Raw genomic sequence first — 19,892 nt, forward strand, 5'->3', positions numbered from 1 at the left:
GCTCTGTCTTTTGTTTCCTCTCTAGGAGTCAGCACCTGTCGACAACCCCTCCCCGGCCCTGATCTAAAATCTCACCCGACTGCATTTTTCAGAGTGTTTAGCCCACCTGAGCTGCAGTCATTCCACCCATCTTGCCCATACATGCACTTATGTTGTGTGAGTTTTCAACCTTTATGCATTGGGCCTTTTCTTTCCACAGATCTGTTTCTCCTATTTCTGTTTTGGCAGAAGGACAAAGACTTGAGAGTGTTGAAGAGAGCTTTGTACGGCGTGATCCTGCCTGAGCATGCTAAAGCCACAAATGCTTACATACATGACTGAAACACACTCCCTCTGGACACACAGTTAACCACATTTCCATTACAAGGAAATCATTTAGAGTGTTGCTGACTACACAAGGACAACCTTTGAACATATATTTTTTTAACCCCTTAAGTGTCGCGTTAACTAAATTTAATTATTCATTTTTATAACTACACATTTTGAGCCCACTTTATAAAGTATGTGATATAGCTCATAAGTGATATATGCATATTATATAAAATTTCTTCAAGGTGTATATAAAAATGAAGAATTTGAATGCAAATATTTCTAAGTGCCATCTAGAATTATGCTCTTAAATGAACAATTTGCAGGCTCTTGTGTGTAGGTTCAGTATTTTCACTGAATAGGACAATGAATAGGTTCTTTTGGTTGTCTTTACAGTGGATTCATTGAACATAAACTCGTGCTCATTTTAGAAGAAAAATTCAGATTGCACTTAAAGGTCTTTGCATTCGAACTCTTCAAATATATATTAACTGAAAAACCGTCCCACATTAGGGTGTTAAAACAGTTAAAGGGATAGTTAGATTTTTATCATCGTGCTTTAAACTCTTCTGAGATTCTTTCTCATGTTGAACACAAAATATATTATTAGAAGAATGTTGAAGACCGGTAGCCATTGATTTGAATGATTATTTTTATTTTAGCTATGGATGTCAGTTCCTGTTTATAACATTCTTCATCTTATATTTTCAGCTGAAAATTTTTAATTATTTGAAAGCGAGTAATTTTGGGTGAACTGTTTCTCAATTTCTAGAATACAGACAATATAGGTACAGCAATTTACTTAGAACCATGTGTACAGTGTGAATTCTCTTTGCTCACACTGTTTATTTTGTAACATTCTCTGTGAGTCTGCTGTGATTGATTGCCTCTCACTACCTGCGATTTAGCATTGTAATCAACTACTGTAAATATTTACTGTACTTAATCCCCATCATTATTGGATTGTCATCTGTTTTGAAACCGCATTTCCCATGATGCCACACACAACTCAATACAGACCGGTGAGAAAGTTTCTCACAATTATTCCAGTGCTGAGGTTTCCAATTTGGTTAAATGGGACACTATGGACCTCTTTGTGGAAGGCTATGTATATCTGAAGGTCAAATTGTGACTATATTTTGTGCTGAGTCTGACTGAAAGAAGTACCAAACACGCTTTCATTGTTGTTTGGCGTCACATAGGGAGTGGCGACATCTTGTGGTTGAAATTCGGCATTTTGTCACCACCATAAACTGTAAAATATAGGTCACCACCGATTTATTCATCGCGTTTAACCCAAAAAATACGGTTCACACAACGTGCTTTGCGTATATTCAATTGTCAACCAAATAAGAAAATAAGAATTTCACTCAAAACAGTTTTTTTTGGCTTGAGATTGGTGTCATGTGGGAAAATTTGGCGGGAAGTAAATGTTGCGATAGAAGCTGTTTCGGTAAAACGGAATGCATATGCTTTTTAACAGTTGAACAGGCACGTTAAATACAGCAATATTTATTTGACTACATGTCTATATAACATATAAAGCACTTTTAAATATGGCTTTTAGTCACATTGCTATATTGGCACTTGCTCTTGAAGAGGCTTGTTACATTATGTAATTTTTAGACAACAGCCCAATACAATATTGATTTAATTAAAAATATTTGAATATCAAAAATATTGGGTGGAATAACACTTAAAACAGTTGTTACCTTTAAATAAAAACGAAAGAGTTTATCAGATTAAAATGACACAATTTTACCAAAGTAGGCTACAAATATATAAAAAGTCATTTAATTGAAACTTAAAACTAAACTAAAATTTCCAATCTTTAGACACATTTAAAATGTTTTCCCAGATAAACTAGGTCTTTATACAAGAAACTGATGCCTTTTACTTTAGGATCCCCCTGATGGCGATCATATTTAGGATTTTATAATCAAAAAGAATAAAAATATAAAAATTGTTAAAACATTATGTAGCCATAAACTCATATAGACTTTGAAGAATATGTTTATTTATTTATTTAATTAAATATGCAGATAGTGGCATGCTGGCTGTTTTCATATGTATGTTAGGTGTATTTGTAAATGGTGTCTGTTGTCATGAATAACACTGACTGTCAGAGCCAGTCATGAGTTTGTTTATGAATAGTTTTTCTCATTCACTAATGGAAGAGCTTTGTGAAGCTGGGTCTAAGCTTCCTTTGTTAAATTAATGGCTCAGAATTAGGGTCAACACCAAAAATTGACACTTCAATTCATGTCATGCATACTGTATGGACAGACTTGAGCAACTGGTTCCTATTAATGTATCAACTATTTTCTGAAAGAAAGGTACATTTTCCCTGTAAAACAGCTCACTAACAATTAGAAAAAGATATAATAATAATTGAGTTTTATTGTATACCACTGCAGTTTGTACCAAAAAAAAACAAAAAAAAAAAAAAAAACAAAGAACAGCAAACACTGAAAAATCTGGAAAAAAGCAACAAAACAAATGAGACATACCAAAAGTTACAACTATTACTGTTTTAAATCAGGTTTGAGGGCAGAAAAATATAAATCTGTTTAGTGAATGAATGAATAAATGCATAAATAAAATGAATAGCAAATAAAAATAGCTGTTTAAACAAACAAACAAACAAATTAATTAATTAAGCAAAGATGTGTTAAATTGAACAAAATCATTTTAATAAATGATTAATAAAAAGCAAAATTGTATTAATATAGGAAAATTAAATACAAAATACATTACAAATATACTTAAAAAAAAAAAAAAAATATATATATATATATATATATATATATATATATATATATATATATATATATATATATATATATATATATATATATATATATATATACAAAAAGCAAAATGTTATTTTGTATTTAAAAATAGCAAAATGGATGTGTTGCATTTATCAAAATGGTCAATTTGTGTTTCTGTTTCAAATTAATGCTATTCCTCTTAACTTTTGAAATCCAAAAAATAATAAGTTGATTAACACTACATATTTGTATTAAAGTAAATTACATATAGAAATATAGAAAATATTTGTTTTAATTTGTTCTTGTAATATGTCGGGTCACACTTTATTTTGATGGTCTGTTTGTTGAATTAAGTTACATTGCATCTACATGTCAACTAATTCTCATTAGATTTTAAGTAGACTGTTAGGTTGGGGTTAGGGGTTAGGGTTAGGGTTCGTGTAAGTTGACATGTACTATACTTGCAAAGTTTCCTATAGTCAGTTAAATGTCTGTTGAAGGAGCAGTATCAGCGGATATTAAGCAGACAGTCTCGTACTCATATGGACCAACAAAATAAGGTGTTACCATATGTTATGGTTTCATTATATATATATATATATATATATATATATATATATATATATATATATATATATATATATATATTTTTTTTTTGTAATAACATTTCAAAATATTACAGTTTTCAACATAATTCTTTTATAAGCAGATATGGAATACAGTAGGAGACCACTTTAAAAGTATTTCTCTGGATGTACCTGTATTTATTAGGTATGGATTTGAGTAAACTTTTAACATTTGTTTTAATCCATAAGTCTAAAAATATTTCTATTGTCATTATGAGCCATTGAAAATCAGGGTTATTTAATCAAATATTGATTTCTTAACTCTGCTAAAGTTCTGACCTCTATACTTTTTATCTTATTATCCAAAAATGTACTGAAATCCAATACAGCCACTTGAAATGGCTATTTAGTGTCAGAGTAAGCCAAGCTAGAACGGACTGCTAAACAAATAAATGAATAAATGTGATAATAAATTATTTGACAATAAAAAATGCAAATCAAAATAGACAACATCCTATTAGATAATTAGCCCCTTTGGTAAAATGTAACACAAAGTATGCTTTTAAGATTTTAACTAAATATATTGCATCCTCAAACAGCAAATAAATAATTTAACATTTTTAATAATGTATGACTTTGCGTTTTCCTTTAACAATTCTTTATAGTTTTCATTAGGCAAAGATTGTGTTGAGAAAGAAACATTTTTTTCCCTCGTTGCAGACACTGAGCTTGACGGTACAGGAGGGGAAAGCCATTACAGACTGCAGTCCTCCTGTAATCTCTAGTGTAAAGCAGCTCTTGGATTGTATTGTGTGCCTGAAGGTGTCTGCAGCATTTTCTGCTAATGTGGGTGTTAACTGATTCACCACTCAAGGAAAGCACAAGAACAATGCTTTGTTTATTGATAGGGTCTGCCGTCTGTGCAAGGTAATTCATTATCAAACAAACATGGTCATATCAAAAGCTATAGCACGACAAAGGCTATGAATTCGAAATAGTTGAATATTCAAATAGAGTACGAACTCTTAGAAACACAAAGGCTGTAAATGTTTTGTGTTTAACGGGTGGAGCCTCTAAACATGATGTTCCTCCAGGAAAGACAATTAAGGGCTACTTGCCACACAGGCAGTGTGACAGTATAACATTTAGGTCACTTTTGTTCCTGCACAAAATCAATCATAAGTGTCCATTTTCCGAAATTGAGACTCAAACATTACCTGAAAGCTAAATAAGCTTCCATTGGTGTATGGTTTATAAGGATTGGACAATATGTGGCCAAGATATAATTATTTGAAAATCTGGAATCTGTGGATTAAAAAAAATGAAATAAAATAAATAAACAGAAATACTGAGAAAATCACCTTTAACACTATACAACTATATTTACGGTCACCCTTAAAACTGTATATAACTACAAAATATTTGCGGTTTATGATTAATGATTTGAACATTTTATTGAATTTTCCTAATTTCAAATGCACATGAATATCAAATAAAGATAAAAGCAGAACAATACAAAATAAATAAATACAATAAAAATAGTATATAAATTATGTAAACCAAACCAACACACATACAAGGAAAAAACAAAGAAAATAAAAAAAAAGTGGGAGTGGGGGTTGTGTGTCACAATGAAATTTTAAAATTTTCCACATTTATCAAAATAGATTTAAATTCATCCCTATTTATTATCATTTTTTTTTTTTGCAGAAAAGAAAAAAGTATGATTTTGACTATGTATCTTTGCAACATAAAACTGTTTTTATGTAACAGAATCACAAATATTTAACAAATTTAAATATTAACGTCTCATCCGTCTTTTGGATGAGACGTTAAACCGAGGTCCTAACTCTCTGTGGTCATTAAAAATCCCATGGCACTTCTCGTGAAAGAGTAGGGGTGTAACCCCGGTGTCCTGGCCAAAGTCCCTCTATCGGCCCATACGATCATGGCTTCCCAATCATCCCCTGCCACCGTATTGGCTCTATCACTGTCTCTCCACTCCACCAATAGCTGGTGTGTGGTGAGCGCACTGGCGCCGTTGTCCTGTGGCTGCCGTCGCATCATCCAAGTGGATGCTGCACACTGGTGATGGTGTGGAGAGACCCCCCCTCATGATTGTGAAGCGCTTTGGGTGTATGGCCATACACAATAAATGCGCTATATAAATACACATTACATTACATTACATTACATTACAAATTAACACTTATACTCAAACACTTAATTCAAAAGTGGTCCCAAGTTACAGTAAAAAACTGTAGAAATGCTATAGTAAAAATCCCTATATCCTGGTTAACAATAAGGTTCCTTAATTCAGTCAAATCCAGAATGATTCCCCTGGGTAAGAATAATTTTGGGCTTGATTGTATCTGGTGAAGTACTGTAAATCGATTTCCCAGATTTCTTGTTTTTATTTCATCATAAGTCATGTACATTTGAGTTTTTTTACTCTAATGTACGGGCTAAAGTTGATAAATCATTTTTATTCACTTAAATTTGATGTGTGTTATCATGGTGGTATTTAGTAGTTGTGTAAATGACACTGAGTCATTAGTTTGTTTCTCTGTGTGGGAAATGTAGTTTGTAATGAACACTGGTTCATTATATCACTTTCTCATTCACACTTATGTCTGTGTTTTTGTCTTTGTAACAAAGCTATGATGTGTAGATGTTAGTACTTCAAATCACTGGTGTATTAAAACTACAAATGCTGAAGTACGGTAATTTGCCATTAAATGAGATTTAATGTGTTGTAGAAATTAGAGTAGAAATATCTTTTACAGTTTGGACCATCAATTTAACTTTTTATCTGACAACCACTGATGCCATTTTTTTACCCATTTTTTTCTCCACATTTGTTACATGATCAGTTTTTAGTAACTTATTTTTTTATACATTCAAAAAATTGATAATTGAATTTCTTTATCTTTAAGGTGATGCTACAAAAGATATTGTTAATAATAATAAAATATAGGGCAACATGGTGGCTCAGTAATTAGCATGATCGATGGTTTGAGCCTCGGCTGGGTCAGTTGGCATTCCTGTGTGGAGTTTGCATGTTCTTCCTGTGTTGGCATGGGTTTCCTCCGGGTGCTCCGATTTCCCCCACAAGTCCAAGCACATGTGGTATAGTTGAATTGAATAAGCTAAATTAGCCGTAGTGTATGTGTGTGAATGAGAGTGTATGGGTATTTCCCAGTAATGGGTTGCAGCTGCCGGTTCATTTTGCTGTGGCGACCCCTGATTAATAAAGGGACTAAGCCAAAAAGAAAATGAATGAATTTATGTCTTCTTGAAACATAATTATTTAATATAATTTTTTTGCATAAAATAGGAAATATATAAACATGTATTTCCAAACTTTTTTACGTACAGAAATTTGTGTAATTTTTTGTACAGAAATTATTGTTTTTAGATATATAGCTGGTGTTGATGTTGGTTTTAAACACTTTGTTCAAAGTAGTCCAAAGTAAGTTGCAGTAAAAAAAACAAAACAGCAAAACACAGTAAAAATCTGTAACCTGGTTGAGAGTAAATTTCTTAATTAATATATATGATGAATAAGTGTAAATTGACTTTCTTTCCCTGCGTGACACTTTGCGTTTTATGCTTTATATTTCATGCGTATGATTGTTTTTGTCTGTGTAACAAAGGTATGATGTGCAGATGTTAGTACTTAAAATAATGAAATATGATAATTTACCGTAAAAATTTGAAATATCTTTTACAGTTTGTACCATAACTTTTACTAGATAATATACTGGCAACCACATCTGTCATTTTTTTAAATTGTAAATTGTACTGATTTCTTTTACAGTGTACTATCTCAGGTTTTGCTAAACATTCAGTTCTTAATAAATCAATTTATTGTTTTATACATTTTTTAATTGATAATTGAATAGTAGAAAATTTAATAGTATTGTTTTTGGTCCCACTTTAAATTAAGTGTCCTTAACTACTATGTACTTACATCAAAAAATAAATACAATGTACTTACTGTGTTTATAATGTGTTTAAGAACACTTGTGGTGCTTTTGAGTTGGTATAGAGGTTAGGTTATGGACAGGTTAGGTGGCATGGGTAGGTTTAAGGGAGGGTTAAGGTGTAAGGGATGGTCAACAGTGTATTTACAAATGTAATTACAAAAGTTAATTACAGATGTAATTACATGTATTTAATCAAGCATAAGTACACAGTGAATACATGTATTTACACAATAAGTACATTGTAACAAACTATTAATTCCTTTGTAAGTACATATTAGTTAAGGCCACTTAAGATAGTGAGACCCAACTGATAAACCAACAGACTTGTTGTGAGCTCTGAGGCTCTTAATCAGTTGTTCATTTTTGTTGCTGCATTTTTAAGCCATCTGTTTGCATTCATTCAACTTGTTTAAAAACAATAACATAATATGTTCAGACAAATGACCCATGTTGCTGTGTAAAAAAAAACTTCCACCAATCAGTGTCACAGCAAGCAAAGCACCCTTAGAATAAATCTTCAGCTCCGCCCAAACACATGAACTAAAGTAAATGATGTTTCCAATCTTATGACACTTCTGCACATTGTAAATTAATTTGAAATATATTATTAGCAAACCAACAACTTTAAAATAATTGTTTAATATTTCTGCATCCTTGTTAAATTGGCTGTGTCCTTCAAATTGCTTCATGCAATTGTAAAAAATTCTCTCATTATAAAGCCATTAAGTGTACAGTCTTGTATGGTTTTTTGGTCTGATTTTCATTCCTTTGCTTTTAATCATCATAATATAAACCTCTCTTTATTTTGTTGATTTTGTTCTCTGCTTGTAATGTTCTAATAAAATCTTTATAGGAAAAAATGCTTCTGGACCCCACTCTGCTGAAAAATGCTGCTGGGTGTGCACTTATGCACTCTATTGTCAGAAAGCAGCATGCTTTATACAAACTCAATGACACGTACATCACCAGAGAGAAGTCTGAAATTTCTGCGGAAGGCTAAAATTCTGACATTTTCATTAAACATTACAAGCTCTACAAAAACAAAATGTCAAAAAAAAAAAAATCTATAATATGCACTTTTACCAGAGTTTTCATTCTATTCCAACTTTCGAGTATGTGCCTATAGACATTTACTCTCAACAAAATTTAGAGAAAGAGAAACTAGAAAAAAAGGTGTGACCATTAGCCCTAGACTTATATTAACATGAACATATAGATCCTCTGTCCGTGGTGCTGAAATCACAGATAGGAAGCAGCATTGCATAGTAACTGTCCAAACTACTGAAAACCCATCCTCACTTCACAGAGAATCAAAATGCTTTTAAAAAAATCAACACTAAAGGGAAAACTTAATTAATTCATTAATTTATTCATTAAATGTTATTATTATTACAGCTAGGCATGGGTCGGTATAAGATTCTTATGGTATGCTAACCTTGGACAAAAAATGTTGTGGTTTCGGAGTATTTACTGCTCTAAATATGTTCTTTTAAATGAAAAAAAACACAATGTGCTTTATTTTAAGAAACATTTCAAATATTTTGGAACAGTAAACATGTCAGGCTAAATAATTCAAATAAATCATTGACTTCTGCTATCTTTATCAGTTGCAAGGGCATCTAGAAAAAAGGGCATCTATGGATATTTTTATTTTCTTTGGATATAACGTCACTGCACTGTTCAGGTCTATAGCATGCTTGGATGTTGGTTCATAAACTATTTGTTTTTTCAAATGATTGCTGAATCATGGGCTGACCAATAGCTTTTGATGTTGTTGAGTCTTTGCTGCTGGAGAACTGTGAATGTGACTTTTCCTAACCGTAAACATTGAAACAGGTTATAGTCCCATGCCTATAGTACACATTTTAAAACTATATATTTATTTATGATTTTTGTAATGAATATCCAAATGTTGTTAAATAATAAGGTGACACTGGGGTCAATAAAAAATCTTTTCTGACACTGCTTCAATACAGGCCTGTATTGATAAAATGTAGTATATAAATGCAATTTTAATATAAATAATAATTGTTAAAATTGTATTATGTTGTAATCTATTAAAACTATATAAAATAAATGACACAAACACAATAGAAAGAAATCGACATTTGCATTATATTTTATAGAACAATCATCAATTCAAAATGCATAATCGTGAGAGGTCTACTGCAAAACTTTACCTAAATTATTTTTGTTTGTTATTTTTGTTTGTATAGTTTTTTTTGTAAAATACATGAAAGATAAAAAAAAATAAACATGTATCACATGATGTCATAACACTTTATAATGTACAAGGACAGTCCTGCGGGATTTTATGTGTGTTGCTGAAGGGCACCATGGTGACAGTTCAGCATCTTCACCTGCAGAAGCTCTTTAATCACTGACAGCACCACCCACTGTCAATGATGCTCAGTCGAAGCCCCTCGCTTCTTTAAAACCAACACGAGCTCACGCTAAAGCAGTCTTTCCTCCCCATTCATCACTAAACACCATCCCGGAGCTGTCCCGTGCGTAAAGAACGTGCGCACCAGGAGAAACAGTTGATGGGTCAGGAGAAATGACGAGGGAAAACACTGGGCGGATTACCAGGATTGGATGGCACTAGTGATGCAATCCCTGCATCCTCCGAACCCCCAACCGGATCACGGAGAACCTGGCCGGAGATTTTGCCTCACCGACTTTCATTTATGACAGTTGTACCGTCACCGAGCGAGCAGCACACTTTTAACAAGTGCCTCTTCATTAGGGTCGTGTTTGTCTCCACGCCCGTGGAATAACATCTAAACATCAACATAAATGGAAGGAGAGCCTGATACCAATTGTTGAACGAGCTTTCCGGTGATGTAAGTGAATCAAGCATAATTATTTCTCCATGCATATTTATCGTGACCGTGATTAAAGCGTTAATTTGGTTTCTTTTATGTGTTGCAGTGCAAGTGTGAAGCACGATCTTTGCTTTGAGGTGCACCCTGGAGAATTGCGTATATCGACTCTTTTTCGCGTCTCATTTTTTGAACTGAAACACACGGCTGCATCCTAGGTATTGGACAGTTTATTGGTTTCCCATTCTTCTTGGATATTTTATTCGTGGTGCAAAACCTCTAGAGGGATAATTCACCGTCGCATCCCTTTTAATCTTCACAATGAATTACCTGCGACGTCGACTATCGGACAGTAATTTCATGTCCAACTTGCCCAATGGCTACATGGGCGATCTCCAGCGGCCCGATCCGCCGCAGCAGAGCCCAGCCCCGGTGCTCTCGCCCGGCTCTCAGGAGAGGCGTCAACCCGCCCCCAGCCAGTCCACCGGCGCCGGCTTCTTCTCCTCCATTTCGAACGCCGTCAAACAGACCACCGCCGCGGCCGCCGCCACCTTCAACGAGGCCACCGAGAGAGGCATCGGCTCGGGCAATGCTAAAATCCTCCTGGTCATTGACGACCAGCAGACCGACTGGTAAGTCGCATGAATAAAGAAATATGCGCTTTTTCAGTGAGCGTAAAGCCGGTTCACGAACAGATAATTGGAGCATTAGTGGTGTTTCTTTCATGTTTCTGCCTCACACCTGAGGTGCAGCTTGTGTTAATACAGGCCAAAAGGAGTCACTACATTAATGTCGTGACTCATTAGTCTGTGGGCCTTTTTTCTGGCACGCGCGCCCGTGTAGTTGTGGGTGTGCCCGCGCGTGTGTTTGTGCGCATTTCACTATTCAGTCTGGGCCGGTTAATGGAGGTGCAGACCCTACGGCAAATTTCCATTAGCCGTATAGTCCAGATTAAAAAGGAATGCTTTGTTGGGTTCAAGAGTAGACTTGCGCTGGTTGGAAAATAAGTAGTGGTTTGAAATAATGATGTAATTGAAGCTGTTTTGGAATTCTGAAAGGTGAATACAACTAGGATCAAATGTCCTATATTATATACCCAAAGAACTATATGCATTTCAATATGTATTATGACTATCAGAATGTCCTGTATAGAAGGGTTAATGGGTTGTCAGTTTATGGGTTCCTCAGAGAACTGTCCTTTTTTCATGGATGCAACAACCTCTGTGGTCTCCAGAGGTTTTCCCTGGTACGGGGATCTGAGGAACCCCACACTCTGCCTCAAGAATCTTTACCATATTAAAGTGTGTGATGTTGCTCTCACTTTTCCCATGAGGGCTAGTGACACATTTACTGGACTATTAACTTAACTGGAAAGAACATTTCAAATGCATATGGTGGAAACATTTATATCCATCCAGATCTATCTATCTATCTATCTATCTATCTATCTATCTATCTATCTATCTATCTATCTATCTATCTATCTATCTATCTGTCTGTCTGTCTGTCTGTCTGTCTGTCTGTCTGTCTGTCTGTCTGTCTGTCTGTCTGTCTGTCTGTCTGTCTGTCTGTCTGTCTGTCTGTCTGTCTGTCTGTCTGTCTGTCTGTCTGTCTGTCTGTCTGTCTGTCGAAAAAATGAACCAACGCATTATTTTAAATATGACCACTGTTTTGACATGAATTTGTATCTCTGCACTTGTATCTCTGTAACATACTTACAAAAGAACATTTGACAATAGTTGCACATACATTATTAAGTAAAATACATTAAAGTCACATAGTTCCAGTTTGCAGACACTGAAAAGCCTCCCCTGCACAAAGAATTCCTATTTGATGAAAATTCGAAATACACAATTTTCACACCATTTCAGTGTTGCATAATCTAGTTTGGATGCAGTTTAAGTGTTTTTGTTAACCATGACTCACAAGAGTGCAAAATGATGTTCTTTCTTATGGGTCTTTCTTCTTTCAGGGCAAAGGTGTTCAAAGGCAAAAAGGTTCATGGTGATTGTGACATCAAAGTAGAACAGGTGGGAGTTTTTCTTTATTCTTCTTAACCAGCATGGATGGCATCTTAACAGCATGTTTGTGTAATGAATTAAATGTCAGCAAAACATGCACTGGATAGATAATTCTGCTGTAAGTCTGAAAGGAAATTGCAAGGGTTTTTTCTGTTTCTTCAGTGCCAATTATTTTCATGTTTGTAACATGCCCCTAGTTTAATGAAATGCAAGATGTAATCTATTCTAGATGAGGATAAAGAAAATGAATTTGCTTTGTCAATGAAAAATATCCTATAATACAATTAGTCTTGCACAAAGCAGATTTAACGACAGCTTAACAAGAAGCCCAAAGTACTTTCTACCAGAAGAAATATTTTGCTATCGAACAACTGCTTGTTTGGTTAGAGTTTTACATGTAATACTAATAAGAACACCATAATCTTAGGATTTAGAAGACTTTGGCGATATTATGAAATACCAGACACAGAAAAACAAATGTCTTTTTTAAAAATTTCATTTCATGTTTTGATTTTTTTTAATGAAATGTCAGCTAAAATCCCTATAGTAGTTTATTCACAGCCACAATGGCAACCAGCAGGCCTCAGGTGCTGTTTTAGCGTATATACTTTAATGACATCACTTTACTGACGAAATGCATTGATCCATTCATTCCATCTGGTGATTTCTATTGATTTTTAAGGCTGATTTTTCTGAGGTGAATCTGGTGGCTCATGCAACGGGAAGCTATAGTGTGGATATTGAGGCCATCCGCAGTGGCAACAAAATCACAAAGTAGGTTTAACATCTGTTTTGCAACTCTCCCAGAACGTTTTTCCCATTTCACAGATGATTAATGAATTCAGCAGCTAATTACGCAAATGTTAAAGTGAGGATAATTAAAGATTTTTTTGACAATATTACTGTATAAAATTTCAAGCAGCAACCATGATTTAATCAAAGCAAAAATATGTAATGTATATATTACTGTATGTATAGACAAATTGACAGACAGACAGACAAACAGATAGATAGATAGATAGATAGATAGATAGATAGATAGATAGATAGATAGATAGATAGATAGATAGATAGATAGATAGATGGATAGATGGATAGATAGATAAATGTAATTGACTGATCATTGTATTTGATGAATTCTCTGGTCATTTAGGTGTATCAAGCCAGATTTTGTGCTGGTGCGACAGCATGCGTTCAGTATGGCCAAGAACGGCGACCACAGGAACATTGTGATTGGACTTCAGTATGCTGGTCTGCCAAGTGTCAACTCTCTTCACTCAGTCTACAACTTCTGTGACAAACCATGGGTGGTGAGCATTACACACATCAGCAAATACTGTACAACTGAGAATGTTCTGCTATCCAATAGAATGATATAATAAATAAAAAGGGAAGAGATAGAATGGGGCAAAGGCCTTTATATGATTCACGAGATTTAAATTGGATCAGATTTTTTCAGATTTATTTGTTTCAGAATTCATACTAACAAATCCCCCTGTGTCCTTCTTTGTTTTAAAAAGCAGACGACATTCGAAGGCAATTGTCATTTTAATTTGTAAGCAAAGCTGGTTCTGTAATCAGTAGTAAATCTCCACTGTTTGGTTTCAGATGAAGCAGCATTTACTATACAGTAATTTAATTCATTCATTTTCTTTTCGGCTTAGTCCCTTTATTAATCCGGGGTCGCCACAGCAGAATGAACCACCAACTTATCCAGCTATGTTTTACGATGCTCTTCCAGCTGCAAACCACCACTGGGAAACATTTATAGACGCTCATTTACACACCCTCACTACAGCCAATTTAGCTTACCTAATTCACCTGTACCACCTGTATGTATTTGGACTTGGGGGGGAACTACAGTAGCAGGAGGAAACCCATGCGAACACAGCGAGAACTTGCAAACTCCACACAGAAACGCCAAATGACCCAGCCGAGGCTCGAACCAGCGATCTTCTTGCTGTGAGGTGAACGTGCTACCTACTGCGTCATCGCGTCGCCCCTATACAGTAATTTGTACACATATATAGTTTTTCTGATCGAAGTCACTAGCTACGTTTCCATCCAGCTATTTTTTAAGTGCATTTTGGAGATGCGAATGAAACTAATGGATGGGAACACCTAGATGCTCATCATCTTTGAAAATGCACATAAAAAACTTATGCGCATAACTGATTAGGGTACACTTTTTATTCGATAAGAAAAGATGCGCATAAACTACGATTAAAACACTTTTACTGAACAAATTCCAAAATATTAATTAAACAAGGTCATGTTATTTCGTTATAATTGTTCATGTGATGCTGAAAATGTGTGTAAATGGACAAACCAGCAGGCTGAGCACATTGTAAAACATATGAAATGTTGTTTTGGCCATTCTAAAATGCTGTAACCATTTCAGTATTAGTGTTGTTATATTATTAATGACCTCCAGAACTGTCAAGAGCTTCTGTGTCTCACGCTTTCAAACGCCACCACGCAATCATTGCATGTCGGCATCGTCTTTTGAGGTGCAAGTCAAATATTGAATAAAGAAAAGATTCACGCAGCTTCTATTACCTCAGCAAATTTAGTTTTTACTTTTGATATTTGGCACCAGTTAATCAGGAAGTGATGATTTTGTTCTCGTTGACTCGTTGGATGGAAACGCTGCTTTATTTGCACGTTTTTTTATGCGATATTCCAGTTTATCACATAAATTTATTTCACAATTTCGGATAAAAACAAAGCCAATGATTACAGGTTTTTCAGCTTTCTTTAAAATATGGTGTTTTTAACAGATAAAAGAAACGAGTAAATAAAATTTTTTGTGTGAACTATCTCTTTAAAACTGAAGATTTAAGCAGACAATAATGAAATTAAAGATAATCAATCTGTGATAAAGACAGATGTTTGCGTTGCTTCTCCATAAAATAGAACTCTGTGTTGCTGCTCATCTGAAAACATGTAAAAATACAACATTTAAAAACACGTTTTTACTCCAAGCTCTTTTCAATCTTCAGGCAAGCATTTGAAATAAATCATTCTAGGAAATGTTCTCCTTGACTATTTCAATAATACTGAATCAATGAGGCAGTAAATTTTTCTGTTCGTTCAATAATCACTGTAGGAATTTCTTGGGTTTCTTCTTCATATAATAGGGGAATTGTAATTTTGCATAATGGAGATTTACCACAGATTACAGAACTATGCTTGACAATCACAGCGTTTGCTTAATCGTAAATGTAATTCCATTTTGATTTATCATGCGGCCATAATTTTGGGAGATGATGGCAATATAACGCTTTGGGCTGCATTGCCTGTGCTTATCAGCATAAAAAATGCCTTCAACTTTCAACAAAACATTTTAAATGTCATTCGTAGTTTCACCAGTTCAGTTTCAATTCAGTCAAGTGTTTACATTTTCTCAACATTGGATGAGAAAAAAAATCACCCCTTATAATTGAAATTTAATTTAGATCGAGCTAAGTCTGATCCATAAATGTGTTAACATTAAGCCCTTTCAGTCCAATTGAGCTATCAATCCAATTACTACTGAATTATTTGATTGCATGTAAATGTTGACTATAGTTTATTGTTGCTCTTGTTTAGAGAGGAATGCATAAATCAAGTCTTTGACTTAAATGGATCGCTTTCTTTAGTCAATTCTTTCTAATGATTTGAGCCAAAAAGGTTCACAATTGATTTGCAAGTCTGTCTGAATTAAAATTTTTAACAACAGAAATTCTCATTGAAAGCATTTTAGAGGAGCATATTGGCCTTTCAAATAAAGAATGAAAAATATAACGATAAAGTTCTATGTTCTGCAAGTCCACATCACAACTGTAAAGACAACGACATACAAGGAAATCTTTTTTCTTATCTAATTAGCAATTTTAGAATTGACAGCCAATCATACTTCATATATTCTTCATCCACATTACATTAAAATGCACCAACATAATATTACATAATTGTAATAGGATGTAATAAGAAGTTTTGGAAATTTTCCAATTAAACTTTGCCTCTTGTTAACCCAATGCACAATGTAATTAGGCTCATAATTGTAGTAATCATAATTGCATTAAACTCTGTGTCATACACAGATTTTAATCACAGTAAACATGCATGCAATTAAAGATTAACCACATTATTACCATTAAGACCAAAGAGTAAGTGTTGTTTTGCAATTCCATTTTTAATACCTTTTTAAGAAGTCTTTGCTCCACTTTAAATAAAAAAATGGCAATACAAATCCATAAATATTTGCTTTGCATTTGATGTAAGAAAAGCTATGGTTAGTAATCATGGTTATGTGGATAATGGCGGTAAAATGTCCACACTTCTTAGCAAATATAGGATACTAATTTAGAATAATAAAATTTACATGTAAATGAGAGCGAAGAGGTTTGCTCATGTAAGCATCTTAGTGTGATTGAATCCTTTGATAATTGAAAATAAATGCATTATCGGTGCTGCACATATAAAACGCTGTATGCATGCTACATTAGTAATTGACGATGCTACTTTGTAAAGTAACAATACTTGCCTCTGCACATACAGTCTACCATTAATGTTTTGGCTAAACATTTTGCAATTTACAAAATTACAATGGTTTCTTTTTTAAAATCTTGAAACCTGTATTTATTTGCATTTTCAGGTTGTTGGAATATTTAATCAATTTCATACTTGTTCAATAACAAAAGGTCATGAGAGGGTTTTCTTCAAGGTTTAACATATTATCAATTTATTGGCTACAAATGATTAATTTTATTCACAGAATTCTGTTATCCTCAATGCAATGCAAGAGTTACTTTCAGCTGTATGCACAGTTTTCATCAACTTTAACTTATATAGGCAGCTTTAGTGGAATTCGTCACTTGTCAATCATTCCCCAGTCCTCTATTGGCCGCACCCATATATACCTCCTTTTTTTCTACTAATTCTTTGCACAAGACTTCTCACTGCAAATTCTTTGCTGACAGGAAGTTTCGTTGCAGAGCTCAAGTTCATTTTAGACAAGCTTCATCTACCTCTGCAAAAATGCTTCATTAGTATACAAAACATATCACACTCGAGGAGAAGTTCAGTTCATATGTCACATTTAAGCAAAACAAACACCATTGTTTAATGAAAAGAAAAAGAGAAAAAAATATGTAAAAAAATTCCTTTGTAATTATATATATATATATATATATATATATATATATATATATATATATATATATATTTAATTATTATTTTTATCATAAAAATTTTTAAGTTTTGACTGTTTTAAAAAAAGCAGGGATAAAAAACACGTGACGGTTCATTTCGCTGTGGCGACTCCTGATCAACAAAGGGACTAAGCCGGAAAGAAAGTGAATGAATGAAATAACACATGTACTATGTAATTTTAGCAGGTTTATTGCTGCATTATTTAGATGTTCTAATGTTCAGTAATATAATATATTGTGATAGTGAACATGCTTAATATTATTATCGCACTTTAATATACCGTGAATAATTATTTTTTAAAAAATTAGAATGCCTTTTAAGAATATTCAGTGGTTATCTGTTGATTCCTAATAAAACATATAATAATTGTTTTAATAAATGCAATTGATAACAATAAGTTGTATGTATTTTTTACTATTAAACTTGTAACTGTAAAAAATATGGTTATTTCATACTGTTGATTTTAATGCATTAACTAAAGTTTATTGATCTTAGTAAAAATGTTACCTATTGTACTTTTTAAAATTATAATCCTTTTGAATAACGTTTTTTAAACTTTTGTTTACTCTGAACATTTATATACAATAAAGCAGGGATGCCCATACTAGGGCTCGCCAACCAATCAGAGAAGAGATGGAAAATGATGGGGAAAGTTGGGGCAAATCCTGCAAACTGAGATCATCATTTCTAAATTAACATAACCATTTGTTTGTTTGTTTGTTTGTTTGTTTGTTTGTTTGTTTAATTGCTGAACTACAAAAAAACCAAACTGAAATGAAAATTTTCAATTAAATGTGAATTAAATTTTTTTTTAGTTGTTGACAGAAATATATGTGAGGCAAATATTTTGGTGTGATCTTTTCTTTTTTGTTAAGAAGAGTACGAATATTGCATTGGAATAATTTTATTTTTTATTTTTTATGAGAATACAGTTGACTTCAAAATTTGGTATATTGTTAATTTGTTCATTATATATGGATTTTCTTATTCATAAATGTAAATGGACAGTAAAAAAAACAAAACTAATTTTACTCACTTTAAAATAGAAATAGGTCATTACCTATTTGTACCTATGTATGTTAAAAGAAACAAGAAATACAAAGCAAAAAGACCTGTTAATTATCTTAAAGCCTTAGACCTTTTCTTTGAAAGATTATAAATTTTTTTCTTTTTTTATACATTGTATTTATTATGATGTCAATTTGATGTTAATATTTAGTTTAATATTACCCTTGTTTTTTGTTTGTTTTAAAATTGCAATAAAAAAAGATATATGTGTGTGGCACTAAAACTCTTTTAGGGCACATTGTGATATAAATGAGATATTTATAATTTTATTCTAAGTACATTATAATATTATTAATACAATTCAAGCATTTTTTTCTGTATGTCTCAAATATTAAATTAGGAAGTTATCATGGCAACTTTAATGTAATACAGTTCGAAATATTTAGGCCCACCACCCCTCAAACAAGTTTGGGCACCCCTGCTATAAAGCAACACATACACACACTTATACTTGTTAAAGCAACTTTTTCTGCAGCTTAGATCAATAATGGAATAATACTGTATAAAAGCTTTTAGGAAAATTTGATACCATCACAAGCCTGGAATTATTTCTTAAACATGAATTCAACAGGTTGACAACATTCTCTGATGCATCTCCAGTTATAGTTGCACCTATATTATTCCTTATTGCTCTATAATATATGTCTCGATGTGATTGTTTGTTCTTTCAGTTCTCTCAGTTGTCCAGATTGTACAAGCAGTTGGGTCCAGAGGAGTTCCCACTGATCGACCAGGTTTACTACCCCAACCACAAGGAGATGGTGAGTGTTAACCATCTGTCCCTCTCCTCGCTAGTAAACCCTGAGCTATAGGACACTAGACGGTCCCTCTGGACCCAATACAAAGCCTTCATCCGTGGAAGGGACAGCGGTGCCTGGACTTCGTACACAGTAAAATCTAAAAGGTTCATGCATATACAGTGCCCCAGTGAAGTGCTGCTCCACTCAACTTAGCACAGTCCTGTCTAGACCGGAAATTTTATAACCCCCAGACTGGTATAATTGCTTGGTGCATCATAGTCCTTATAGACACAGTTCAGGTTTTATTAGGAGAGGAAGCCTTACTGCAGTGCCACCACCTCCTCCTATTTCTCCACTGCAGGCATCTTCACACATAAATGATCCCAGACACAGTCTCCGGCAGAATG

General features: G+C 33.6%; 1 protein-coding gene across 2 annotated transcripts in view; it reads left to right on the forward strand.

Annotated features, from left to right (window-relative positions):
- Positions 1 to 10,270: 10,270 nt before the first annotated feature.
- syn1 (synapsin I) overlaps positions 10,271 to 19,892 on the forward strand; it is a 29,035-nt gene continuing 19,413 nt past the window's right edge. Inside the window, exons 1-6 of one of the 2 annotated variants that reach the window (NM_001126437.2) lie at positions 10,271 to 10,481; positions 10,570 to 11,092; positions 12,433 to 12,490; positions 13,164 to 13,255; positions 13,635 to 13,791; positions 19,417 to 19,506. In NM_001126437.2, the coding sequence (NP_001119909.1) occupies positions 10,782 to 11,092; positions 12,433 to 12,490; positions 13,164 to 13,255; positions 13,635 to 13,791; positions 19,417 to 19,506 (708 nt within the window). In that variant the 5' untranslated portion in view covers positions 10,271 to 10,481; positions 10,570 to 10,781. The remainder of the gene's footprint in view (positions 10,482 to 10,569; positions 11,093 to 12,432; positions 12,491 to 13,163; positions 13,256 to 13,634; positions 13,792 to 19,416; positions 19,507 to 19,892) is intronic. The other variant, XM_005167178.6, reaches the window with a different exon arrangement.

The sequence above is a fragment of the Danio rerio genome, chromosome 8, assembly GCF_049306965.1.
Source record: "Danio rerio strain Tuebingen ecotype United States chromosome 8, GRCz12tu, whole genome shotgun sequence".
Classification (NCBI taxonomy): domain Eukaryota; kingdom Metazoa; phylum Chordata; class Actinopteri; order Cypriniformes; family Danionidae; genus Danio; species Danio rerio.